Genomic DNA, 23,543 nt, shown 5'->3' on the forward strand with positions numbered 1-23,543 from the left:
ACATATCCTGATCACCAATAAAGACTGGATTCCAGTTTCTGTTTGAAGAGACTGGGGATTAATTGTACTACCACATGAAGTATAACTTGGTGAAAAGCCACTGTCATAGAGGATGATACTCCAATTAGTCTTGGACCTCCAAATGTTTCCTTCAGTCTTCTCTCCACGTCTTAACATACTAATCTCTCTGTCCTTTCTTCCTTCTTTCATTCTCTCCCTCTTGACCCATTGTTGTTTTTACCACCTCTCTCTCTCCCCTTCTTTATCCCCATCAAACATTTGCTTTTTTCTAGATTTGAATGCCTATTGTTTTGTATTGTGACATGATGTAATTTTTATCATCCTCATTGTTGTGTCCCCAACAGGTCAGTTTATGCACAGGGAGTACTTTATGCCTTCCTAATGTCATAGTGTTAAGTTGTGTTCCTTCCTGTTTTCTAAATCACTAAAGCCACTCACAACATAACAGTTCAGTACTTTCAACACATATTTGCATCCCCAAATCCAACATCAGGATCTTAGGAGGAGCTTACACTTGGGTACTTGCAAGGTACACATTTTTTCACACCTTTGTTTTAGTGACATCTTCTTATCACACACTACTCAATAACGGATAAAGATTAAGGAACTGATTTAGAACTCTGAGGAGGGGTTACCCCATCACAACGCTGACGGATACCCTATTCTCTGAAATTTAAATCCCATAGGATATAATGGGATTTAGATTTTGTCGGACAGGATATCCCTCACCGTTGTGATGGAGTAACTTGTCCGCTGAGTTCTAAATCAGGCCCTTAGTCATCCTCTCTGTGAATGTCAATAATATAACACATTATTTAACAAACACTGGCAAAGCTAATTAATTGGTCTCACCTTTGGAGCTTATTGGCTTTGCCAGTGGTTTATGGTGATGCTATACGACACCCTTGATGCTGTGCAGCATGGTTAGAGGTTCTTAAAAAAAAGAGTATGATGTGGCTGACTGTGTCATATTGTAGGTGCATGCACCACACATGAGCATGGCAAAAAAACGACAATGGTGCTTTTTGCTTTTTTCTTTACCAATCCAAGAAGCAAAGAAAGGGAGTAGGGGTAGCAAATTGGGGGCAGGAGATGCAACACAGGGGACAGAAGCAACACAGAGGGCACAGGTGTGGGGAAGCAACTCAGAGGGCTGGAGGGGTGGAGAAAAGCAAAAAGGGGAGAGAGCCAAACATCCAGCAATTGTACTATTACAATCAACCCATTTATTTCCCTTGGAAACTGACAAGTTAAAGAAAGGTTGGGTTGGTGGAATCATTAATGCATGCAACTCTGAAGGTGAAGCAGAGGGATATAAATTTCTCTCCCGTGTTCATGGTATTTGTATGTGCTTAGACTATTTTTTTTATTGTGCATAGCATGCCACCAAAGGGGACTTCCTGTGCTATTCTGGAAGGTGGACTATCTGACCATGTGTCTGTGTGATTACATCTGGACTTAGAATTGGTTTCCCCACCTTCAGGATTCTGCAAGGTCTCTTAGCTCATTACGTAATTATAAACAGGGACTGGTAAATTAGTACTTAGGGGAGGCAATGATGCAGGATGCTGCCAAACATACAGGGGTGTATGCAGCAGAAGAAGCAAATGGAGGTTAAGATTAGATTACTCATGTGCAAGTGTAAAACCACTTCCACATTAGAGGTTTTGAAAGACATCATGGAAGCCAAACATTAAATTAATACTCTTTTCACAACACGAGTTGAACATGCTTTATTGCACATAACGTTGAAACACTATGAACTGAGAGAAAAGGTCTGACTTTAATAGTGTGTAATTGCAAACAACTGGAAGCATTCTCCTCTATCACATTGGTTAGGGCTGAACACGAAGACCTCCTTCAGCATCATTTAGAAATTCTGAAAGAATTTGCAACTTACAATTCAGTTATATGACGCTCACAGCAAAGTGATACCAATCATTTTGAGAAAAGTTTCCTGGACTCTGTAAAACTACTGCATCTTGCAAACAGATCTGGAGGGAGAAGGAATTTTAGAAGAGATACAAGAAACCATCAAAGACATGGTGACAGAAATAACACCAGAGCAAAATGGCTTCCCACCTGAATTCTATAAAATGAGTAATGTCCGGTTTGGGAGCTTTACTACTTGACATGTTCAACGACTTCGAACAGAAAGGAGGGCTGCAACGTCAATTTAATGCGCTTTGACTACTCAGCATCCTAACCCGGCAAAGATCCAACAAATTGCTCAACCTATAGACCAATCTTGCGCGCTAAGATTTTCGCTAACAGGCTGAAGGAACTAATGGTGTATCTAATTCACCTGACACAGGCGGGTTTTGTTCCTGGGCAATCATCTTGTGATAACATACAAAGACTCTTGCATTTTCTTTGGCAGGTTGTCTATGACCAGGTCTCAAAATAACCCTCTTGCTAGATGTGGAAAAGTGTCTGATTGCGTAGAATTGGGCTACTTGTTTATGGTGATGTCAAGGTTCGTGATAGGCCCAGCATTTACACGCAGAATACAGCAGCTGTATCAGTTTCTGACAGCCAGGATTAATTGTGAAGCGTTGTATATGAAGACTTTTCAAATCTATGTCGTACTAGGCAGAGCTGGCAGGGTGCCAATGTGAATGGTATTAGAACACCTGCTGGAGAGCAGAAACTGTTTTCTGTATCTTGATAACGTTCTTCTTATTACATTGAATCCTCCTTCATCTACCCTGGTCTTACTGTCCATTACCGTTCTCTGTGCATTCAGGATATAAAATCAAACACTCCACAGGCGACCGACCACCCCTTTCATTGGGTCCCTAAAAATCTTAAATACCTTGGCGCACTTGTCATAAGAGATTGAGCAGCATGGTACTAGACAATATAAAACCCCTATTTAGTAATGCAAGTACAGGTCTTGAAAGGTTATCCTTATTAGAACTGTCCTTCTGAAGCAGGATCCCAAACAATAAAATAAATGTGACATCAAAGTTCCATTATGTCTTTGGAATGTTTGCCATCTTAATATTTTGTCCAGTGATGAGAAATATTGACACAATCATCAAGAGGTTTGCCGTGGGCAGGGATAAACCCAGGCTTGGAGACAATAATGGTGGGCAACCTCTGCAGCTGGAACCCTACGGCTACCATAATTTGTACATATTACTTGGCACAACGGCTAATCCTCTTGCCTTGGGTTTTTCATGATGAAGGTAGAACACCAGAATGGGTAGAAACAATACAAAAAAATCTTGCATGGTTATATTCAAGGTTAGGCATTGTTTGTTCCTAATGATTTGCATAATCCTGTATTGAACACCATAATACATTGTTACATTGACTACTTTGTCACTGATTTGAGGTTGCTCCAACCTTTATGTTTCCAATGTACTGTTGTTAGGCAGATGTCTGACTCTGCCTCATAGTCACTCAGATTTTCCTTTATCTCAGAGTTGGCATTTATCTGAGGAAAGTCCTAATACCCGGGGGTATAAAAATGAGCAAATGTGGTCACTAGTGGTGTTTAGCATGGCCAATTCAAAAATCTTCCTTTCAGGAAATCAGGTACTGGTTTCATATTTACACAGCTGTTGAAGATTGAACCCCCCCCCTTAACTCTATGACAAAATATGTGTTGTAAGAGGATGAAAACGGGGCTTTTTCAGAACATTCCAAGCCAAAATAACACTGGCCCTCTTAAGAGGCTCTGGTGCAGAACACATTGGAAAAGTGAAAAGAAAGAGTGGTGTCGTACTACTCTGAATGGAGAAATCACTTCACAATCTTTAGAATTCTCTGATTGGAGGATGTGCTTTTCTAGAATAGACTGTGGAAGTAGAGATGTTTGCAGTGGTACCTGTGGTGGTTCAAGTTTTCTTTACCACTATGTTAAAAGTTGTCTGAGTTGGAGCATCTGAAGTTTTGGTTGCCCTTCGATGAATCGTGGGAGTAGACTGGCTTTTTTCATGGCCTGAGAAGTCCTGCAAGCAAAGGGTCTCAGAGCTGTTCTCCAAGCTAACATTTAGAAGCATGGAGGATGAATGAAGAATGTATCATCATGATCCTCTTCAGGAGGATCTGGGCACCTAGAGTGCAATATAAAATGCCAGTGACTTCTGTTGAGCTCCATAAACAAAACACTTCTGTGCTCCAGGAAGGATTCATTGCATAATTGTGATTATTGGTGAGACCACAACATGCTGCAGCAAGCCTGAGAGCAATGGTTACACCTCCCTTTCTGTTAAGACACATGTATTTTAACAGGAAAGAAAAGTTTGTCGAGGGATATTTGTGGAATTTGATAGATTTGAGGGTCTACATAAGGTTTTATACCCATGTTTTAAGAAATTTTGATCAGTCCTTGTCTACATTGAGTACAACTGTTACAAATATCAATGGATCTTCAATCGTCAAATATAATGGGCTATCTGACGAAAGCCTGATCAGTACCTGGGCGGGCCAGTACCTTGAGATAACCCGTGATTTGTACTATCTACAGAAACCACAGGGCAGTGTATGGCTTCAACAGATCACCAGGTTCAAGTCAGACTTCTTTGAACTCTTTAGAAAGTCGGTAATGAACACTAACCTGAAAGGCAAGTGGCAGGTCTTAGAATGTTACTGCGAGCATTTGACAACTATGTGACTAGCATACCAGAATGTGGTCTCAGGAGTAAAACAGCAAACTCCACCCTCCCTGGGTACCTAAACCTTATTTTGCATATGCTGCAAATAATTACTTACTCATCCGGGTGAAGTGAACTGGTGATGGCGAATCTAGCATTCAAAGCTTTTGCTCACAAACCACGACCTTAATTAAATCCCTTAAATAAATACATGTAGGCCATCGAGGCTGCTCTTTGTTACATAAGGGTGCTTGCCACGTAAAGGCAGAAAAAAATCGAGCTGCTTGTGACATCCACACAAGAGATGAAGCGGAGCCTGAGCTGTGCAGAAAGAAGTTCCATGCCTTGATGAATGGTTCCCATTTCCTATGTCTCTATAGATGACAGGAGTCACCTGTCAAGTGGGAAAATAAAGGAATGGTAAACTGACCCAATATGTAATAGATGCACACAAACGCAAAGAAAATGGTTCAAGAGCTCCCCTAAATCCTGCAGAGTGGCAGTAATTCGTTTATTTAACAAGGATGCAAATGGTTTATTGCACCAGTCAATTAAATGTGAACATGTAAAATTGCAGAAATGAATCAGGAAAGAAAACTTCCTGCTCTAGTTACCTAACTCCAGCTCATAACACCTTCATATCACCAATGGGTGGGAACATAACCAACTGGTGACAAGGGCCAGAAACTGTTCGAAAGGTCTTTAAAGCCTTTTAGTCAAATTAATCCCAAAGTACACCCCTGCTGGACGGCACTTGCCCCGTTTATCCCTACTTATCCTCAGTTACCCTTCTAGACCCCTCCCGACTTTCTCAGGCCCAGTAGGGCAAAGTAGCTGGGAGATTACACTTACACAACAAAGGATAGTAGTATAAATATTGTTACGCATTTAATTGTGGTATTTCCTATCCTCAAAGACGACTATAACAGGCAATACAAAGTAACAGATAGTACTAATGAGATATGTAAAACAAAAATGTAGAGGAGGACGTAGACTAGAGTAGTTGAAGCAAGGGCCAGAGTCATTTCCCCAACAGCAGTGGCAGCTGCAAAACTTGAAAAATAAAACAATAGTAAACCACGTTTATTATCGATTTATTTTTCAAGGGGTCCTTGGGGGGTGGCAGGCAGGGAGGGGGGAGTGGTGCGCACTGCCCTCAGTGCGCATGTGCGTTTGGCCGGCCATCTCAGGATGGCCAAACCCACATGTGCACTGAGCTCTCCAACCCAAGCTAGTTTGCAGGTTGGAGACAGCCGGCACGAGCTCCCAGTCTGCCTGGGAGCCTGAGTGCCAGAGTGCTCAGACCAATCCTAACACTGCTCTCATACTGCAAGCAGCATGAGAGCAGAGTTAGGATTGACCACAAGGCAGGCTGGGAGCCTGTGCCTGCAGTGAGTGGAGCCAGAAGAGCTGCGCGGAGGTGGCAATGTGGCGGGTGTCAGGTAAGGGTTTTTTCTTCTATTTTTATTGTCTGTATTTTGTGCCCCCCCGCCACTTTGCCCTGACCGCAGCCACCCCTAGCAAGGGTGTAGCTTGGTCAGTAAGACTGTTAGACTGATGGGATAAGGGGCAGGTAAGGGTGGTGAGCTTCAGATTTTCCAACAATCACACTGTCATTTAATGTTAAATACATCAAACAATATGTAGGGCACCTGAGAGTGGCTAAGTGGGGCATTGAAAAGGGAGACGAATGCGGGTTCGTAGGTGTACTAAGTGAGAGAAAACACAATATTCTGTAAAATAGCCAACATTTTTTTACCCTTTCATAAAATAGATGGGGAGAGAGTGTGTGTGTGCATTGTTTGTCTGTGTTTATGTAACAAATCCTGGTGAAATCTGGCTGACACCTCACCATAACTGACTAAAAGCACCTGTACCCAACTATTGACCAGAAAATACATTTATTGGGGCGGGAGGGTGACACCCCAAAGTCCCCCTTGAAGCTACACTCATGATGTTAGGCTTGGATGTATGTACTGAAGAGGTAAGTCAGTCTTCAAGGATCCATAGCTGCAAGTTTCCCAGGTCCATGCGTGATGTGCTGCTCCAGTCAGTGTTTTTTCCTCTGAATTCTAGGACCTGTAGTCCTGTTTTATAATGGACTATGCAAGACTACAATTCCCAGGATTTAAAGAAAAAACCTGGAGAGCAGCATCACATCAAGGATTGGATCTGGGAAACTTGGCAGGGCTGAGGATTTTCTAAATGGCAATATGTAAGAATTGAATCTAATGAGTTCCGGGTACAATGGAACAATCTGGGTATGGCTATGAGACGGTCTGGTTTAGTGTTGCTTTTTTAGTCTTTGATATTTGTAAACTTAGCTGTGCTTTACTTAATTTGCCTCCAGTGGTGTGAAATTTGTCTTTTAAGTAGAAATGTGCACCTGGTTTTCAGGCCTTTGCGTGCTATGTAGAATGTTTTCAAGCTAATTATTTCACCCAGTGGAAATCGGTGAAGGTCCCTAGGGATAGGTATGATGTGGTCAGGTCTAGCCTATTAGTACACTTAAACAGTCAATGCCCATCTTGGGTGACCAAACCACACTGCAATGTCTCTCCCAGATCCAGCTGACTCAGGTGCAACTTTTGAGTGTTAGGACTCGGTCATATGAGCTGCATGTCGGCAGGCCATGGCAAACAGGCGATTGTAGCTACTGACTGGGCAGAACAGGATTCTTCAGCTTTTGTGGCCCTGGTCAGCCAACTGACTCTTGGAGTTTACCTCTTCTGTCTGGGGGTTGCGAGTGACTTTTCCATGAGCCAGGCACCACAAGTGCAGACCTCTGTTTGATAACCCAGTGTTCAGCAGGTGCAGTCCAGTCTTTACTGCAGCGTCTCTTTGTCAGTTTCCAGAGAACAGCAGGGCAGTCATTCCTCAGGCCTCTCTTAATTCAATCAGTCTTTATTCAGTTCATGTCAGAAGTAAACCGTAGAAGCACATCATCATAATACATTCCATCACAATAAAAGAAGAAAGAATGATAAATGACTCAAATCTCCATTCCCACTTAATGATAGCTCCTATAGGATATGTCATAAAACTGCAAAATCTTCATCTTTAAATAGATTGGTTCTGGATAAAATGCAGATAGCGACGTTAAAACCTTTCTCATTCTTGAAAGTTAATTTCCAAATTTAAAAAACGAAGTTTATCAGAGCTAAAAGACAAAGTAACATACACACAGTGATAAAAAGTTAAATCAGTGTTCTACAGTCCTTTCCTTATTCCTATTATATGTGCAAAATAGTTTACCAGGGAATAACTAACATTGATGTAATTCCTATCAATCAAAAATTGGAATGCCTTTTGACAGTTGTACAGTCCTTCATATAAAAACAAGGCTTCAAATATGTTTCTCTGCATTCAAAATAACATTTACAGAAAATAGTTACGTGCAATGTTGATTGTTTCGAGGTGTTATCATATGGACATTTGACATAATTTAGGCCCCATTTTGCCCTACTCAGGAGGGCTACCAGGTGATGTATCATGGAAAATCGGAATCTTGTTAAAATAAATCTATGATGAAGATCTCCAACCCTTCTAAGCTAACTGTGTAATCTTGGGGGACAATGGTAGGATATGGAAGTCATCACAGTACTTTTACTCTCATCCCTAAGTTTAATTGCCCTCGAACTTATATCCAAACATACTGACTTAGGGCAGTTTTAGGGAATTGTACAATATTTTCTGTTGTCTCCCACAAGTTCCTTTCCTCATCACCTACATATGTTAGGCTATTTTTAATGTAAAATAGCCAGGATATTTTTATAAACCTGGTCCATTGCCATACAATCACTGAATATTTCATGAGTGAAATGAGCCTCTGGTTTTGATCAAACCAAGCACCATAATAGTAAGGGTTTGTCCTCTATAATGTTCGAAGTAGAATGGAGGCCCAATTACATATGTGCGATAGCTCCAGGAGTTGAGTGTGGTACCGCCAACAGCCGTCTCAAAAATGTAACTTCCTTCCTTTGCAAAATATTGCTGTCCTCCAATCCCCAAAACACCTGCACCATATGTTGCGGCACATAGCTTCTTGGCTTTACAGAGTGTTAGCATTTCTTGTATCATTTTGGTGCCTAATTTAGCAGCAAATCTAAAGACTCCTAACATTGTTCAATGACATGTTAGCAGTGCTGATTTTGCTATGTGCATTCCAAACCCCATCAACGGAAAACCACAAGTAGCTGAAATCCTTTGTGCTTCAAATCTTGCTGCCTTTTTAAAAAGGGCTAAGTCTTTTCTTTCTTACATTGGCATGACATTGTTAAGGTTTTCTCCAAGTTTATCTTTAGATCAATGCTTTCCATAAAGTTAATAAATGAATTAATAAGAGCCTGCAAACTCAGTGGATTTAGGACTAACAGAACATCATCATCCGCAGATAGCAGAATCGGTGTAGAATGAGCCCCTACTGTGGGAGTATCAAATCCAAGTGACTGCAATTTCTTGTCTATTGCATGAATGTAAATTGATAAAAGAAAGGGTGCTAAAATGCATCCCTGTCTCATCCCTCTATGCATCCTAAAAGATCTATTGAATTCCCTCCCACCCCATGATCCATACTGTACTCTTGCAGCCAAATTACTGTACATACAGGAAAGTAGTGAAATTATGTCTTTCAGGCTCCTTGAGCAATCATGCATTTCCATAATTTATTTTGATTTACCATATCAAAACCACAGCTTAAATCCATAAAACACATATATAGATTGCCCACTCTGGCCTTTGTATACTTCCCCATCAGGGGGTTTAGATTAAGGCATGTTCCAGATCCCTAACCCTCTTTTAAAGCTATACTGCGCATGTGAAAGAATACTGTTTTCCTCTGATCATTCATCTCTCTCCAGTACAGAAGTGGTGTGAGGACTGGGTGCCAGGGGTGCCATATTTATTCCCAGAAAATACCCTCGGGGATTGAGCAATTACTAGCGAGTAGGCTACTGGGACCCTCCCTGACTGATGATGACTTCCTGCAATGTGTGGCATGTAGCTATCTCAGAGTGCACTGTTCTGCCGACCCGTAAGATGGCAGAACCCCTTTCTTGGTGTGTGGCTTGGTAGCCCACCTTAAAGGTGTGGCTACCTGAGGGCTACATGCCCATAGAAAAACCGGTTTGACAACTGTTTCCGATGCCAACTCCAACAAAAGAGCAGTCCGTCTTGTGTGTGTTCACCATTTGCCCTTGACAGGCAGCTTCCCCTTTGAAGCGCGCCTTTTTGGCTCACATCCTGTGTGGCTTCCTACCAGGGAGAGCTGACCCCTCTTCCAATGGAAGGCCTCTATTGTTCCTACTCCTAGGAGTCATTCATACTTCTCCCCAGGAGGACAGAAGGCTGTCTTGGGGACAAAATATGCTAGTCACCACAGGAAGGCTTGGGCAACAGTGTGGCAACTTTCTAAAAGTTGCATTTCTTAAAAAGATACATTAAATTTGAAGTGGGCACCAATCTGGATTTAGTGCAATGAACATTTTGATATCTTTAAGTATCAACTTTAGTAACCCCATTTAGAAGACTCTACAGCTGATTTGTCATTGTGTAACCTTGGACTTGCCAATAGGGCTACCAACGTTTCTGCAGCAAAAACAATAATTTGGTGTTTTTTCTGGTAGGACATATGAATGTCCTACTCTTCATTATACAGTACCCTGTCTTACAACTTGAGAGGTCTGTAATAGGGATGACATATAAATTAAAGAGGGAAGTTTGGGTTTTGCTATTTAGTTTAAATGGTAAAGTCAAGTTAGCAATTTAAAACTGCTCTGTCAGTCTGCAGTGGCAGGCTGGACAAATGTTTGCATGTTGTCACTTCCAGGGTGGCACAATAGGTGCTGCAGCTTTGGTGTGACACTTTAACTCACAGACCATAGGTACCACTAGTACCATATTGTAGGGGTTTATAAGTAAGTAAAGGTACATCAATTGGGTGTAAGCCAGTCAGACATATACTTTTGAGGGTCAGAATATTGGCACTGACTTTCGGTTAGCAGGCCCCAGTGGCACTCTATGTCGAGAAACCAGCAGCATCAGTCCAAAACTTTAGGGTTGATCATGCAAAAAGATTTCCTTAAATGCATGCACATGCTTCATGATCTGAGGATGGCGGAACCCATCTTGGATTAGTAGATTAAAAAACAAGAATAAAATGTGTGTGACAGTGCATGCCATGTAATGAGCTGCCCAAAAACAAATAAAAATAGTTTAAAAAAAGATGTGATGGGGAAGGGTGAGAGAGCAATGACAGAGCCAGCAGGAGGTGGGGGGAAACTAAACACTGTCGATCATTGGGCAAAAGGGGGAATAACAGAGCAGCTGGGTCAGAGGAGGTATTCTTTTTTTTTTAAAGCAAAGAAGCCAAGTGGAATGGGGAGGAATTGGCAGCTTATGACCTTCGAAGAAGGAAATGTGATGAGGAAAGCTGACCACAAGGAAGTGGGGAAGAAACACACGGTCTCCAATGGAATGTTGAAAGTAAAATAAACAAGCAGTAGCAAAGCCACTGGTTTTGCTTTCCACTGTTGAACGCAGGGGGTGATTGGCTGTCAGTGCCTCGCTGACTATGTTAAAAGTACATTTTCAAAATGACTGCTCTCTTTTCAATACTTGCAAAATAACTGCCACCTTGTGTAATGTGTTTTATAGTGTAACCTCGCATCACAAAACACAGCAGCAATTTTGAAAGTATACACTAGAAAACATTGTTTTCTGTACCTTCTAGATGTCTGCTGCATTTCACAATGCAACGTGGTGATGCAACACCCTACACTACGCATTGTGGTCACCTTAATGAAAGTACAGAGAAAATAATTTGTTTTCCTTACATCATACATGGTTAGTCACCGCTATTGGCTTTCCTAAACCTAATAAATAAATATATAAATAAATAAGGGCACATAAAAAGGCACTCAAAAATGCAGTGGAACATTGTCCAGTGTATTGCCACCATCCAGAGCCTGGCCAAGCCAAACAAATACCATTGAGAAGCATTGCGAAGGAGGATGGGCGTGGTGAGATGGGGTAAGAGGGGAGCAAGAGAAAGTGAGGACTAATAACACTTGCACTCCCGTGAATGCTAAACCAGCAATGACTTTTTTTTTAAAGAGAGTTCTATGATGTCAGCAGTGGAAGTCTAGACTCTTGCCAACCAAAAAACAAATGCTCCAGGGGAGGGACAAGCAGAGACTAGGGAGGAGGTCATCCAATATAGAGCAGGGAACTGAGGATGACTAGAAAGACATCACATGATGCCATCTAATCATGTGCAAGGACTGTGTAGTACTGTATGCAGTGCTCCCTGCAACAGACAGATGGAGGAGGTGTATGTAGCAACAACATCAAAGGAGTACATTAAGCTAAGCAGAGGAAGGACACAGCTCATCCAATCAGAAAAATGCGAGACGAAAATGTTTCTACACTGACCAATAAAAGAGTAGGGAAGAAAGGCATTGAATCAAGAGCAGTGAAATGAGATAGATAACAAAGCCATCCAGCCACAGAAAGTCCACTGTGACAGAAAGCCCACTGTATTTAAATTGGGAACAATAGTTCTGGCCACTTGTTCCCGATATACCTAGAAAGGATATTCCACGTCTCCTTGGCATTACTGTACAGAGGATCTCCACATTCATCCACACATCTTGAATTTGCGCATATATCTTTGTCGATCAACTTTTATTTTGTTAACTAGCCACAAGCATGTTTAATAAGCAACAGGATACCACAATCAACGGTTGCAAAGAACTGTGCTCTTGGCACATTGAGCACAATTCACAAAACCATTGCCACAAATAAATTGAAGTTGCTACATCGACTCGCCTGTAAACGGTTACATGCGAGTACTCCCGGAAACTGCTACAGTTGCTGTTTCTTTGCAGGCATACTGGATATTTTTAACGCTCCCCCAAAATCGTAAATTTAGTCTAAACATAGAAGTAAACAGATAGAAGTAAGCCCATCAGAGTAAATTTACGATTTGTTTAAGATTCGAGACCATTACATTTTTAAGGCTACTCGAATTAAAAGTATGCAGTGGAAATTAACCCTGTAGATTTTTTTTGTATACTACTATACTTAAAATGTACCTCTTTCATGTACACGAGCCACCTTTGAATATCCCTAAGCGGAAAGTAACGGCTCAAAGTCTTATTGTGCCATGACTGCTACCAAGAGGGACTTAAGGAGGGTAGATTTGATGCACATTACGTCACTGGCTGCTCTTGCGAAATAAACATTTCCAATTACCGTTCGGAGCCTCTGAACGCACAGTAAGCTGTTCTCTGGCTGGACGTTAGGCGTCGCTGTGGCACCAGAGTCTTCCTACCGCTTCCCATGCATGTCGGAGGCTAATGCAGCAACACCCTTAACACTTATATAATTAATTATTCATAAATCAGTTCTTATTTTTTGTTGTACCTTGTTTAGCTCGGTCATTTGAGCTAAATATTTTTAAATGCTATTACTTTTCTAAGTATAAGTTTAACATACATTTAGAGTAAAGATATCATATCTCCTAGACACATTTTTTTGAAATGTTTAGAAATAGCATAATGGCTGGTTGCAACTGCTCTAACGTGCAGGGAAGAGATGAAGTGTACCTCGTGTACCTATGCATATGTGTGTCCGTGGACATGGGTAACGTATGAATTATAAATTTAGATACTGGCAGGGTTAATTCAGCGACTCATCCTTATGAGGAGAATACAATGAGTTCCAAAAGTGTTTGGCTTTTAGCTCCACTGCATAGGTTGGCCGGGACGTAATTTTAATTATGCCTGCGTAATCAGAGTAATTTTGGTAACTCAGCATCACTCTTTCACGGGGAATTACCAATAATAACAATTATGCTACTTGTGTAGTTAAGAGTAATTTGGGAGAAAATAATCCTACCGCAAGAGCACATTTAGCAATTGCAAGCAGCTACTTGCGCTGGCTATTTCTCCTCTGATGTATTTAGCGCTATTTCTTATCACCAAATGCACCCTCGTGTCCATTTAGACACTAAAATGCATTTTATGCTAAGAAATTAGCACTAGATGCCGGGAGTAAATTGGAGTGGAATTTCTACCCCAACACCACATGTACCACTATTTCTTAGCACAAAATGCCGTCTTGCGCCCATTTTGGACAGAAGGGGGGAATTTTGTAATAAGAAAATAGCGCTAAATGACAGTGATAATTTGGGTGAAAATCCTACACCAAGAGCACACTTAGTGAGCATGAGTGGATGCTCGTGTATGCTATTCATGTTGTGTTGCATTTACAGCTACTTCTTAGAACTAAATACATTCTCACGCCCATTATTGGACGTGAGGAGGCATTTTTTTCACAAAAAATAGCACAAAATGCAGAATCACTATCATCGCCTCTAACTAAACATAATCTTGCAGAATTCTAGGGTAATTCTGAGTGATTATGCTACACTGAATTGCGCAAATTATGTCCATCCCTGTGCATAGCTCGTTAAGGGATGGAGTGCTGGGTGAGAAGCACTAATCTCCTGCAAATACCGCTGCCTTAATCTTGCACAGCAAACCTGCATGTGAACAGTCAACACCTGGCTTTAATATGGGGATGCATGATGGAACAACAAATGCGTTTACAACGCATGCCTTTACAACAAAGTCTTTACAATGACTGCGTCATTACCATGCATGCCTTTACCACGCATGCCTTTACAATGAATTTAGTTGTAAAAGCATGTTTGGTAAAGTAACATGCATGTTAAATTCTCCCCCTAATCCTGACATCATACGCCACCTGCCCAAGACCCTTAAAACTGCCCCTTCCAACCGCTGCTCAGAGCCCTAACTGCCCGGCCTACCCTCCCCTGTCCTAAAACCTGTCCTAACCTTTCCTAAAAAACTACCCCGACTCCCCACCCTGCCCTAAACTCTAAAACCTACCCTGGTCTAAAAACTACCCTTCCCTGCCCTAAAAACTACTCCCATCCTCGCCCAGAAACTTGAAACTTACCCCACCCTGTCCTAAAAAGTACCCCGGTCCCCTGCCCTAACCCTGAAAATCTTCCCTGTCTTAAAGCATTCCCCACCCTGTCCTACAACCTTCCCGACCCCCTGCCTTTAAACCATAAAACCTCAACTGTCCTGTCCTAAAAACGACACCTCCCCTGCCCCAAACCCTAAAAGCTACCCTGCCCTAAAACCTACCCCTCCCTCTCCTAAAAGCTACCCTCCTCCACCACCTCTGCCCTAAGCCTTAAAACCTAACCTGTCCTAAGAACGACCCCACCCTACCCAAGCCCCCATCCTGAACCCTTAAACCTACCCTATCCTGTCCTAAAAACTACCCCAATCCCCTGCCTTCACCCTAAACCCTAAAAGCTATCTTGCCCTGTCCCAAAACTTACCCCGCCCTGTCCTGAAAACTACTCAACCCCATGGCCTAAACCCTAAAACCTACACTGTCTGTCCTAAAAACTACCCCAAAGCCCTCCCCACCCTAAACCCTATAACCTACTCTGCCCTGTCCTAAAACCTACCCCACTCTGCCCTAAAAACGACCCAACCCTGCTCTAAACCCTAAAACCTACTCTGTACTAAAACCCACCCCCTCCTAAAAACTACCTCATTTCCCCCTCCACCCTGAACCCTAAAACCTACCCCACCCTGTCTTAAACACTACCCCGACCCCCGCCTTCACCCAAAACCCTAAAACGTACCTTTCCTCTGTCCTAAAAACTACTGACCCCTGCTCTAAACCCTAAAACCTGCCCTGCCCTAAAACTTACCCCACCCTGTCCTAAAAACTACGCTACCCGCGCCTTCACCCTAAAACCTACCCTACTCTTGTCCTAAAACCTACCCCATGCTATCCTAAAAACTACCCTGACCCCTGCCCTAAACCCTAAAAACATATCCTGTCCTAAAATCTACCCAGCCCTGTCCTAAAAACTACCCTACCCCCTGCCCTAAACCCTAAAACCTACACTGTCCTGTCAGAAAAACTACCCCGACCACCCACCCCACTGTAAAACCCACCCTGCCCTCTCCTAAAACCTACCCCGCTCTGCCCTAAAACTACCCAACCCTGCTCTAAAGCCTAAAACCTACTCTGTACTAAAACCCACCCCACCCCTCCTAAAAACTACCCCATTCCCCGCTCCACCATGAACCCTAAAACCTACCCCACCCTGTCCTAAACACTACCCCGACCCCCGCCTTCACCCTAAGCCCTAAAACCTACCCTTCCTCTGTCCTAAAAACCGACCCCTGCTCTAAACCCTAAAACCTGCCCTGTCCTGAAACCTTCCCCACCCTGTCCTAAAAACTACCCTACCCCGCCTTCACCCTAAAACCTACCCTACTCTTGTCCTAAAACCTACCCTGCGCTATCCTAAAAACTACCCTGACCCCTGCCCTAAACCCTAAAACATATCCTGTCCTAAAACCTACCCAGCCCTGTTCTAAAAACTACCCTACCCCCTGCCCTAAAACCTACACTTTCCTGTCCGAAAAACTACCGTGACCCCCCACCCCACGGTAAAACCCACCCTGCCCTCTCCTAAAACCTACCTGGCTCTGTCCTAAAAACTACCCAACCCTGCTCTAAACCCTAAATCCTACCCTGTCCTAAAACCTACCCCACCCTGTCCTAAAAATGACCCCGTCCCCGCCCCACAATGAATCCTAAAACCTAGCTCTCTCTGTCCTAAAAACTACCTCGACTCCTGCCTTCACCCTAAACTCTAAAACCTACCTTTCCCCTGTCCTAAAACTTGCTGCACTCTGTTCTAAAATCTACCCAACCCCACTCTAAACCCTAAAACCTACCCTGTCCTAAAACCTACCCCTCCCTGTCCTAAAAACTACCCGACCCCCCTTCACCCTAAAACCTACCCTATTCCTGTCCTAAAACCTACCCCACCCTCTCCTAAAAACTACCCCGACCCCCGCCTTCACCATAAACCCTAAAACCTACCCTGCCCTGTCCTAAAACCTACCCCGTTCTGTCCTAAAAACTACCCAATCCCTGCTCTAAACCCTAAAACCTACCCTGTCCTAAAACCTACCCCATCATGTCCTAAAAACTACCCGACCCCCACCTTCACCCTAAATTCGAAAACCTACCCTGTCCTAAAACCTACCTCCCTGTCCTTAAAACTACCCCATCCCACCGCCTGCCCTAAACCCTAAAACCTAAAACATATCCTTCCCCAAAACCTACCCTTCCCCGTCCTAAAACCTACCCCACACTGTCCTAAAAACTACCCAACCCCTTCTCTAAACCCTAAAAAAAACCCTGTCCTAAAACCAACCCCACCCTGTCCTAAAAACTACCATGACCCCTGCCTTCACCCTAAAACCTACCCTACTCCTGTCCTAAAATCTACCCTACCCTGTCCTAAAAACTACCCCAACCCCCACCTTCACCCTAAATCCTAAAACCTACCCTGTCCTAAAACCTACCCTGCCCTGTCCTAAAAACGACCCTGATCCCCCACCCTGTCCTAAAAACTACCTCAACCCTCCCTCCCCAACCCAGGCCACACTTACCTCTCTCCTCTGGTCGCTGCTCTTTCTTGCTTGCTTCCTTCCTTCCGCCCGACTGCTCTCTCTACCTTTACCATGCATATGCGTAGTAAACGGCAGCGTGGTCATTGCATTGACTGCGTTATTAGTGCTGTTTCCCTAATACGGTAGTAAATGGTCTGACTGGTATGGTGAGCACATGATATTTTTGAACAAACCGAACTACAGGCCAATATTTACAAGAAAATGATGCAGTGTGGTGCCTCAAGCTAGCTTCATGCACGGCGCTGTGCCATTAGGAAAGTGTAGGGTTATGTGGTATTTACAGCAGTACAACACATCCTTGTACTTTCCTCTACGCTGGCGCACAATTTGCTACCTAGCACCAATGCAGGCACCTTTGCACCATGGCGCAAGGGTGCCTGCATTGCAGGTATGATAGTTTATGTGCAGGAAGAGACACCTTGCTGCGCGTAAACAATCATTGATGGTGTTTTCCTCCTATTATGGGTGCTGCACCACTTTTATACCACCCATGGGCTGGCGTAGGAATCTGACGCACTCACAGTTTAACAAAACTTTGTAAATCTGCGAATGCGTCAGATTGCATGGATGCTGTGTGAGAACACCCACAGCAACACCACTGGAATGTCCCTTTACCGCAGAGTTATGCATGAAAGGCAACCATATTTACACAGCTAAGAAAAGCCACGCATATTGGCTTTACGTGGCCTTCTAAATATGTGCGGGTACATTGCGCCGCAGGAGCATCAGAAAAGAGACGCTCCTGCGGCTGCAGGGCAGACTTTGCTAAGCATTTTGTCCTTTTTCTGCATCTCTATGAAATGCACACGTACATTTCAAAAACATGAGCGAGGTCACATTGAGAATTAACATCATTTTCTCCCCCATTAGATATTTATTAACAACGAATGGCACGACTCCATGAGTGGCAAGAAGTTCCCAACGCACAACCCGTCCACCAGCGAGAAGATCTGTGACATAGAGGAAGGGGATAAGGTAAGAAGTGAGCTCCCTGAAGTGAGACTGGAGGTCTGTGAGCTGTGTACCCAAGGATTGCAGAGTTTAAACTGCGACCTGATGTGTCGTCGACAGTGAATTCCTGCTGCTAGTGTATGTATTACATTAACCGTTGTTCGTGGCTGGACGAAGTAGCACATTTCTAGATTGTGAGCGTGCTGCCAATTGTGTCCAAGATGGCCCAAAACCTCGTAGGCCTCCACTGTGTGGGTCTTTGGCCACCCTAGCATTGTATGGTGGTGGCCATGTTGTCAGTCACCCTGCATCGAGGAAATTGTCTGGACTGCACAGAGAAGGGTGTCAGGTTGTGTATCACCTACCCCCTCTCAAATGCACACCAGAGCCATGGGCGGCCATCTTTGGTGTAGAAGATTCCCTCACACCGAACTACTGGGAATGCCCCACAGTTAGTTAAAATTACATTATCTCATGAAAACGTGTATGTCATGGGATATTTATTGTAAGTTTTTATTTTAACCTTTACAATGTTAACTACTCCTATGCAGTTTTTTGTCCTTTTGTGGTCCTCTCTGAATCTGTGCTTATGTAAACTAATTTATCTAGTATGTACCTGTTTCCATGTTAAGCGCTGATATGTAATTGGGTAAAGTTCACGCTACATAAAACTGGAGTATATATATATATATTCCTCCCTTCTAGAAAATACTTCCCGTTACTTGGATCTCTTTTTATGTCCTTATGTAACTGAACTGCCCTCATATTTGCGAGATACAAATGACTTTTTAGCCAAAATACATAATATTCCATGGCAATCTAGTTTTTTATTGGTCACCATGGATCTAACCGCTCTTTACACTTCCATCATGCATGAATATGGTATTCAGGCCTGCAGACATTTTCTGGGTACCCACAAAATTGAATTCTTCCAACATACTAAAATGCTTCTGACCATGCTGAGATTTTGCCTTACCCATAATGTTTTCTTATTTGATAATGAATACTGTCTTCAGAAACAGGGGACAGCAATGGGAGCTTCATTTGCTCCCACGTATACGAACCTGTATATGGGTTGGTGGGAAAAGGAGATAGCTTGGTCTGATTCTAACAATGATTATATGGAACAAGTGGTTTTGTGGGTCAGGTATATTGATGACCTTTTTCTCATTTGGGATGGGGATGAACATTCTCTGTTACAATATGTTAACATACTTAACAACAATGAGTTTAACATCCATTTAGATTTAAAATATAGTGCCTGTACCATTGAGTTTTTGGGTGTTCAGATAACCATCCACAATGAGACTCTGCAGACAACCATATTTCGCAAACCAACTGCATGCAATTCCATTCTGCATGGGAATAGCGGTCATCCCAAAGCCCTAAAATGGAGCATTCCTTATAGTCAATTTTTACGGGCTCGTAGAATTTGTTCTGATGATGAATGCTTCAACATTGAAATTGCTACCATGACACAGAGATTTCTAGAAAGAGGTTACCCTCTGAAGATCTTAAATGATGCCCATTTGAGAGTATTGAATATGTCCAGAGAAAAATTGCTCTTTAAATCAGGAGGCACTGATGATAATTCTCAAGGTAATAGATCCTCTCCAAGGCTGTTTTTCGAATTGAATTCACAACATTCTGAATTGAATAACATCATACAAAAAAACTGGCATGTTTTGCGACATGATTCCCACATCAAAGAGAGTGTAGGTTTACATCCCCAGATTACATATCGCAAAACCCGGTCATTAGGTGATCATCTTACAAGGAGTCTATTTTGTTCTAAAGCAAATCGATCTTGGTTATCTAAGAAAAGTCTGGGCTTTTGGAAATGTGGCCACTGTAAATCTTGTAAACATGCGCATAATACTCATTCATATACCACATTTGAGGGCAGAGTCTGTGAAATAACTGATCTTATTACCTGCGATACTGAGTATGTTGTATATGTGATTGAATGTGGCTGCCATAAAAAATATGTAGGCAGCACTATTCATAAATTAAAAGTGAGGTTTTTGCAACATCTCAGAGCAATCAAAAATCAGGATCGATCATATCCCTTAGCTAAACACTTCTGGGATGTTCATGAAGGCAATTGCAGCTCTTTGACATTTTATGGGATAAAAACCATTGTTGTTAACCCCCGGGGTTGGAATAGAACTGCACTGTTAAGACAAACTGAATCGAAAATGATTCTATCATTAGGCTCTGAAAATCCGTGGGCACATAATTTAGATGGGGAACTTTATGTACATCTGTGAGAATCTGAATCTCTCGCAGTTTCGATTTACAAGCAATGAAATCCTTGCACAAATTAAGTTGCAATAGACATTACAAATGAGATTTTCTATTTGTGACTGTGAATACTAGTACCGGACTATGAAACAAGGTTGTTTTTAATTTGCTTTTTTGCACATCTAGATTAACATTCTGTAAAATAATAGAATCAAACTTTAATTGATTGTTAGGCTATCTGTTTTCTGTCCAATTCTTTATATTGAATTGGTCCTTTTTTCTATACATAGGGACTTTCTGTTTGATCTATATGACCTATAGTACAATTTGATTCTCTCTATTGGCGCATGATCAACATTGAGTAAGGTTACAGTTCCTTTTGGGAAATATTTGATTTATAGCCTATATATGAATTTGACATCACTGTTGAGATGAATTGGGACATTTAATTTTTGGCACCTATTATGAGGATATTTATATTTATTGATGTATATTATCATTTTTATATATATGTTGGAACTATTTATTCTATTTGTAGAACATATATATTTATTTCATTGATGAATTGATTGATGTTTATATCATATTCTATACACCTATTTATACATAAATTATCCTTAGAAGTGATTCTGAAAATTGTTTATAATATTTACTTTTATATTTATATCGTTCCCATATATTGGAAGAATAGATGCTTAAAAGTGATTGTTTTTATAATGGGATGATATATGGGGTCATAGGAGATATATAACAGTGTGACGTTTATGATCTTGATTCAAGTATATGGATGTTATCTGGTATCTTGGACTGAAGACTACTACGTTACAACATGGCCGCTTTATTTCACAATTCTTCAGCTATGTTGCTGAAATTAAAGAAGAACTAGAAGATTTAAATGGATAGGTGCAAAAATGTCTGCCAATGTCCAGTTTAAGGCTTTTGCTGAAACGCGTCGACATTTGGTCGGGACAGCGTGTGTTTGTTGTTCTTTTTGGGCACTAATTTGATTATTATTATTGTATTTTTGAAGTGATTTTTTGAAGTTTATTTTTGTTTGCCTGCATGAACTTTTCTAATAAATGGAGCTGACGATTTTATACATGAATTATTTTTGAATTGTGCTCATTTTCTACCTTCCACGATCTCTTGGATATTGTGCAGCCTTTTGGTGCTAAAATATGTAGCACCGTTCTTCGAAAATTATATATATATATATATATATATATATATATATATATATATATATATATATATATGAAAAACGAAGTTGTCCTCATGTGAAAGCGCACTCCCAACAGGTTATATAAACGGGAAGAAAAACCAAAGCCAGCAACTCACAGTGAATTCTTTAAGCAGTTTCATTATTCCAGGCCTTAAGTTATAAAATCATCTCTGGACACGTGTTTCAAGGTCAATCCTTTCTTCAGCAGAGAAAAATATAAAAGTGTTTCACCCTCGTAGGTGCAGCCAGTGCTGGAGGTGTTCCAGGCATCTCTTTCTTACTGAAAAGACCGTCATGGCTTCAGCTTGTCTAATTACAGGCACCTGATTAGTCTCTTTAAATACTCGTCCGCCCCAGTGGGCCTCTCAAGTGAGCATATATATATATGGCGTAACTATAGCCACCTCAGCCCCCGTGGTGCGGGTCCAAGCTCCACGTGGCCTCCTCAGCAGCACGCACGCAGTCACACCCCGTGCCGTGGCCGCACTGTGCACGGGCCCCTGGCCTAAGAGGTCCCGACTGGGTCAGGGGATCAAGAAGGGGCCCCCCTCCATGTACTTTCTAAGCGGGTCCCCTTCAAGTTTCATTACGCCACTGATTTATAGATATATGTTCATGCACATATATATTATGGAATTCCTCCAACCAGTGTCTACATTGCCATCAATAGTATTTCTCAACCTGCCATCAGAGGTGTGTGGTCTGGTAACAGACGCCATTGCAGACCTGTTGTTCTTTGAGCAGTAATGGTTTTTCATGCAATTTCCAGCTCTGATAGACCATTTCGCTTCAGTAAATCATCCCTCTTTATTATGCACTGTTTTGCTTCCGACAGTGAAAACGCGTTCAAAGCAGTTCATATCCTCATTGGGTTATTATAAGTTGACTATGCCGTAGTATGGTTTTGGGGACCCAGCTTAAAAGCACTTGTATACTGAATATCGGTACAAGAGAGACCGAAAAATACTGCCAGGGATAAAAGTTAGTTTGCTTTGTGCAAAGCTTAGATCAGAAGGTAGACAATGGGCTTTATAAGGCACTAGGCGCCAAAGACATGGTGGGTTCATATTTTTATATTTTATATGTTTATATGTTTAACTTATTATAGTTACTTAAGTGTCGGATTCACGTAATCTTTTTCCCACATGCTCTCATATTCCTTCTTTCAACTCAGCAGCAAAACAACTGCTCAAAGATAAAACTTCTGGAACTAAGCCCATACATTTTATAGTCATGCACTACAGTGTTGATAAATTGGAACTGGTAGTTCTAAAGATTGAATCTAGTTAGGAAGCAACTGAGTGCATTGCACAAGGAAGCAGATAGCTTTGGACAGAGGGCCTTCTCTGGTGGACTTCTGATATCTGGAGCTGGCTTGGAAGTCCAGAGGTGCATTGTTCTAGCAGTCTCTGATGCACTGGTGCTATTTGAAAGGACGTGCACAAACATCAAAATACGAGACACTCCGGACACATGAAAACATTTCCCACTTTATTTCACCCATTATTGACATTCACAGGTGTAAAATAACTGCATCTCCTTACTTCAGTGAGAAATCCCGACTAACATAATCAGGATTTACACACAGAGACCTACTTTTGCAGTGGAAAAGACTGCCTCCCTCGTGGTATTTTTCACTTGAGTAATTTTAGAAAAGAGACGACATAAGGGAGGGCAGGTATGGGATGGTGTGGGGGAGTCCTAATATATTTTAGTTAGAAGTAAGAAGATATTCACCTTTTTACAACCTGCACCAAGTATTGCTTTAAGAGTGTTTACAGGAAGTGAAGAATAAAATATCAATCCAAAATTGAGTTGAATTGCGCGTGCAAAGTTACAATTGTGTCCAACCTGTAACAGCTGTATTTTCCCTGGCTGAGATCCGCCTGGCGCAGGAATAGGTCTGTCAAGCAGACTCACGAAAATCAAAGGCTGGTGGAGATGGACAGCACCTTT

General features: G+C 42.0%; 1 protein-coding gene across 2 annotated transcripts in view; it reads left to right on the forward strand.

The window, feature by feature from the left end:
• The window catches only part of ALDH1A3 (aldehyde dehydrogenase 1 family member A3), a 203,244-nt gene that overhangs the window by 32,308 nt on the left and 147,393 nt on the right, over window positions 1–23,543 (forward strand). For both annotated transcript variants that reach the window (XM_069222799.1, XM_069222800.1), the window contains exon 2: window positions 18,041–18,145. In XM_069222799.1, the coding sequence (XP_069078900.1) occupies window positions 18,041–18,145 (105 nt within the window). The remainder of the gene's footprint in view (window positions 1–18,040; window positions 18,146–23,543) is intronic.

This window comes from Pleurodeles waltl, chromosome 3_1 (assembly GCF_031143425.1).
Source record: "Pleurodeles waltl isolate 20211129_DDA chromosome 3_1, aPleWal1.hap1.20221129, whole genome shotgun sequence".
NCBI classification, from domain to species: Eukaryota; Metazoa; Chordata; class Amphibia; order Caudata; family Salamandridae; genus Pleurodeles; species Pleurodeles waltl.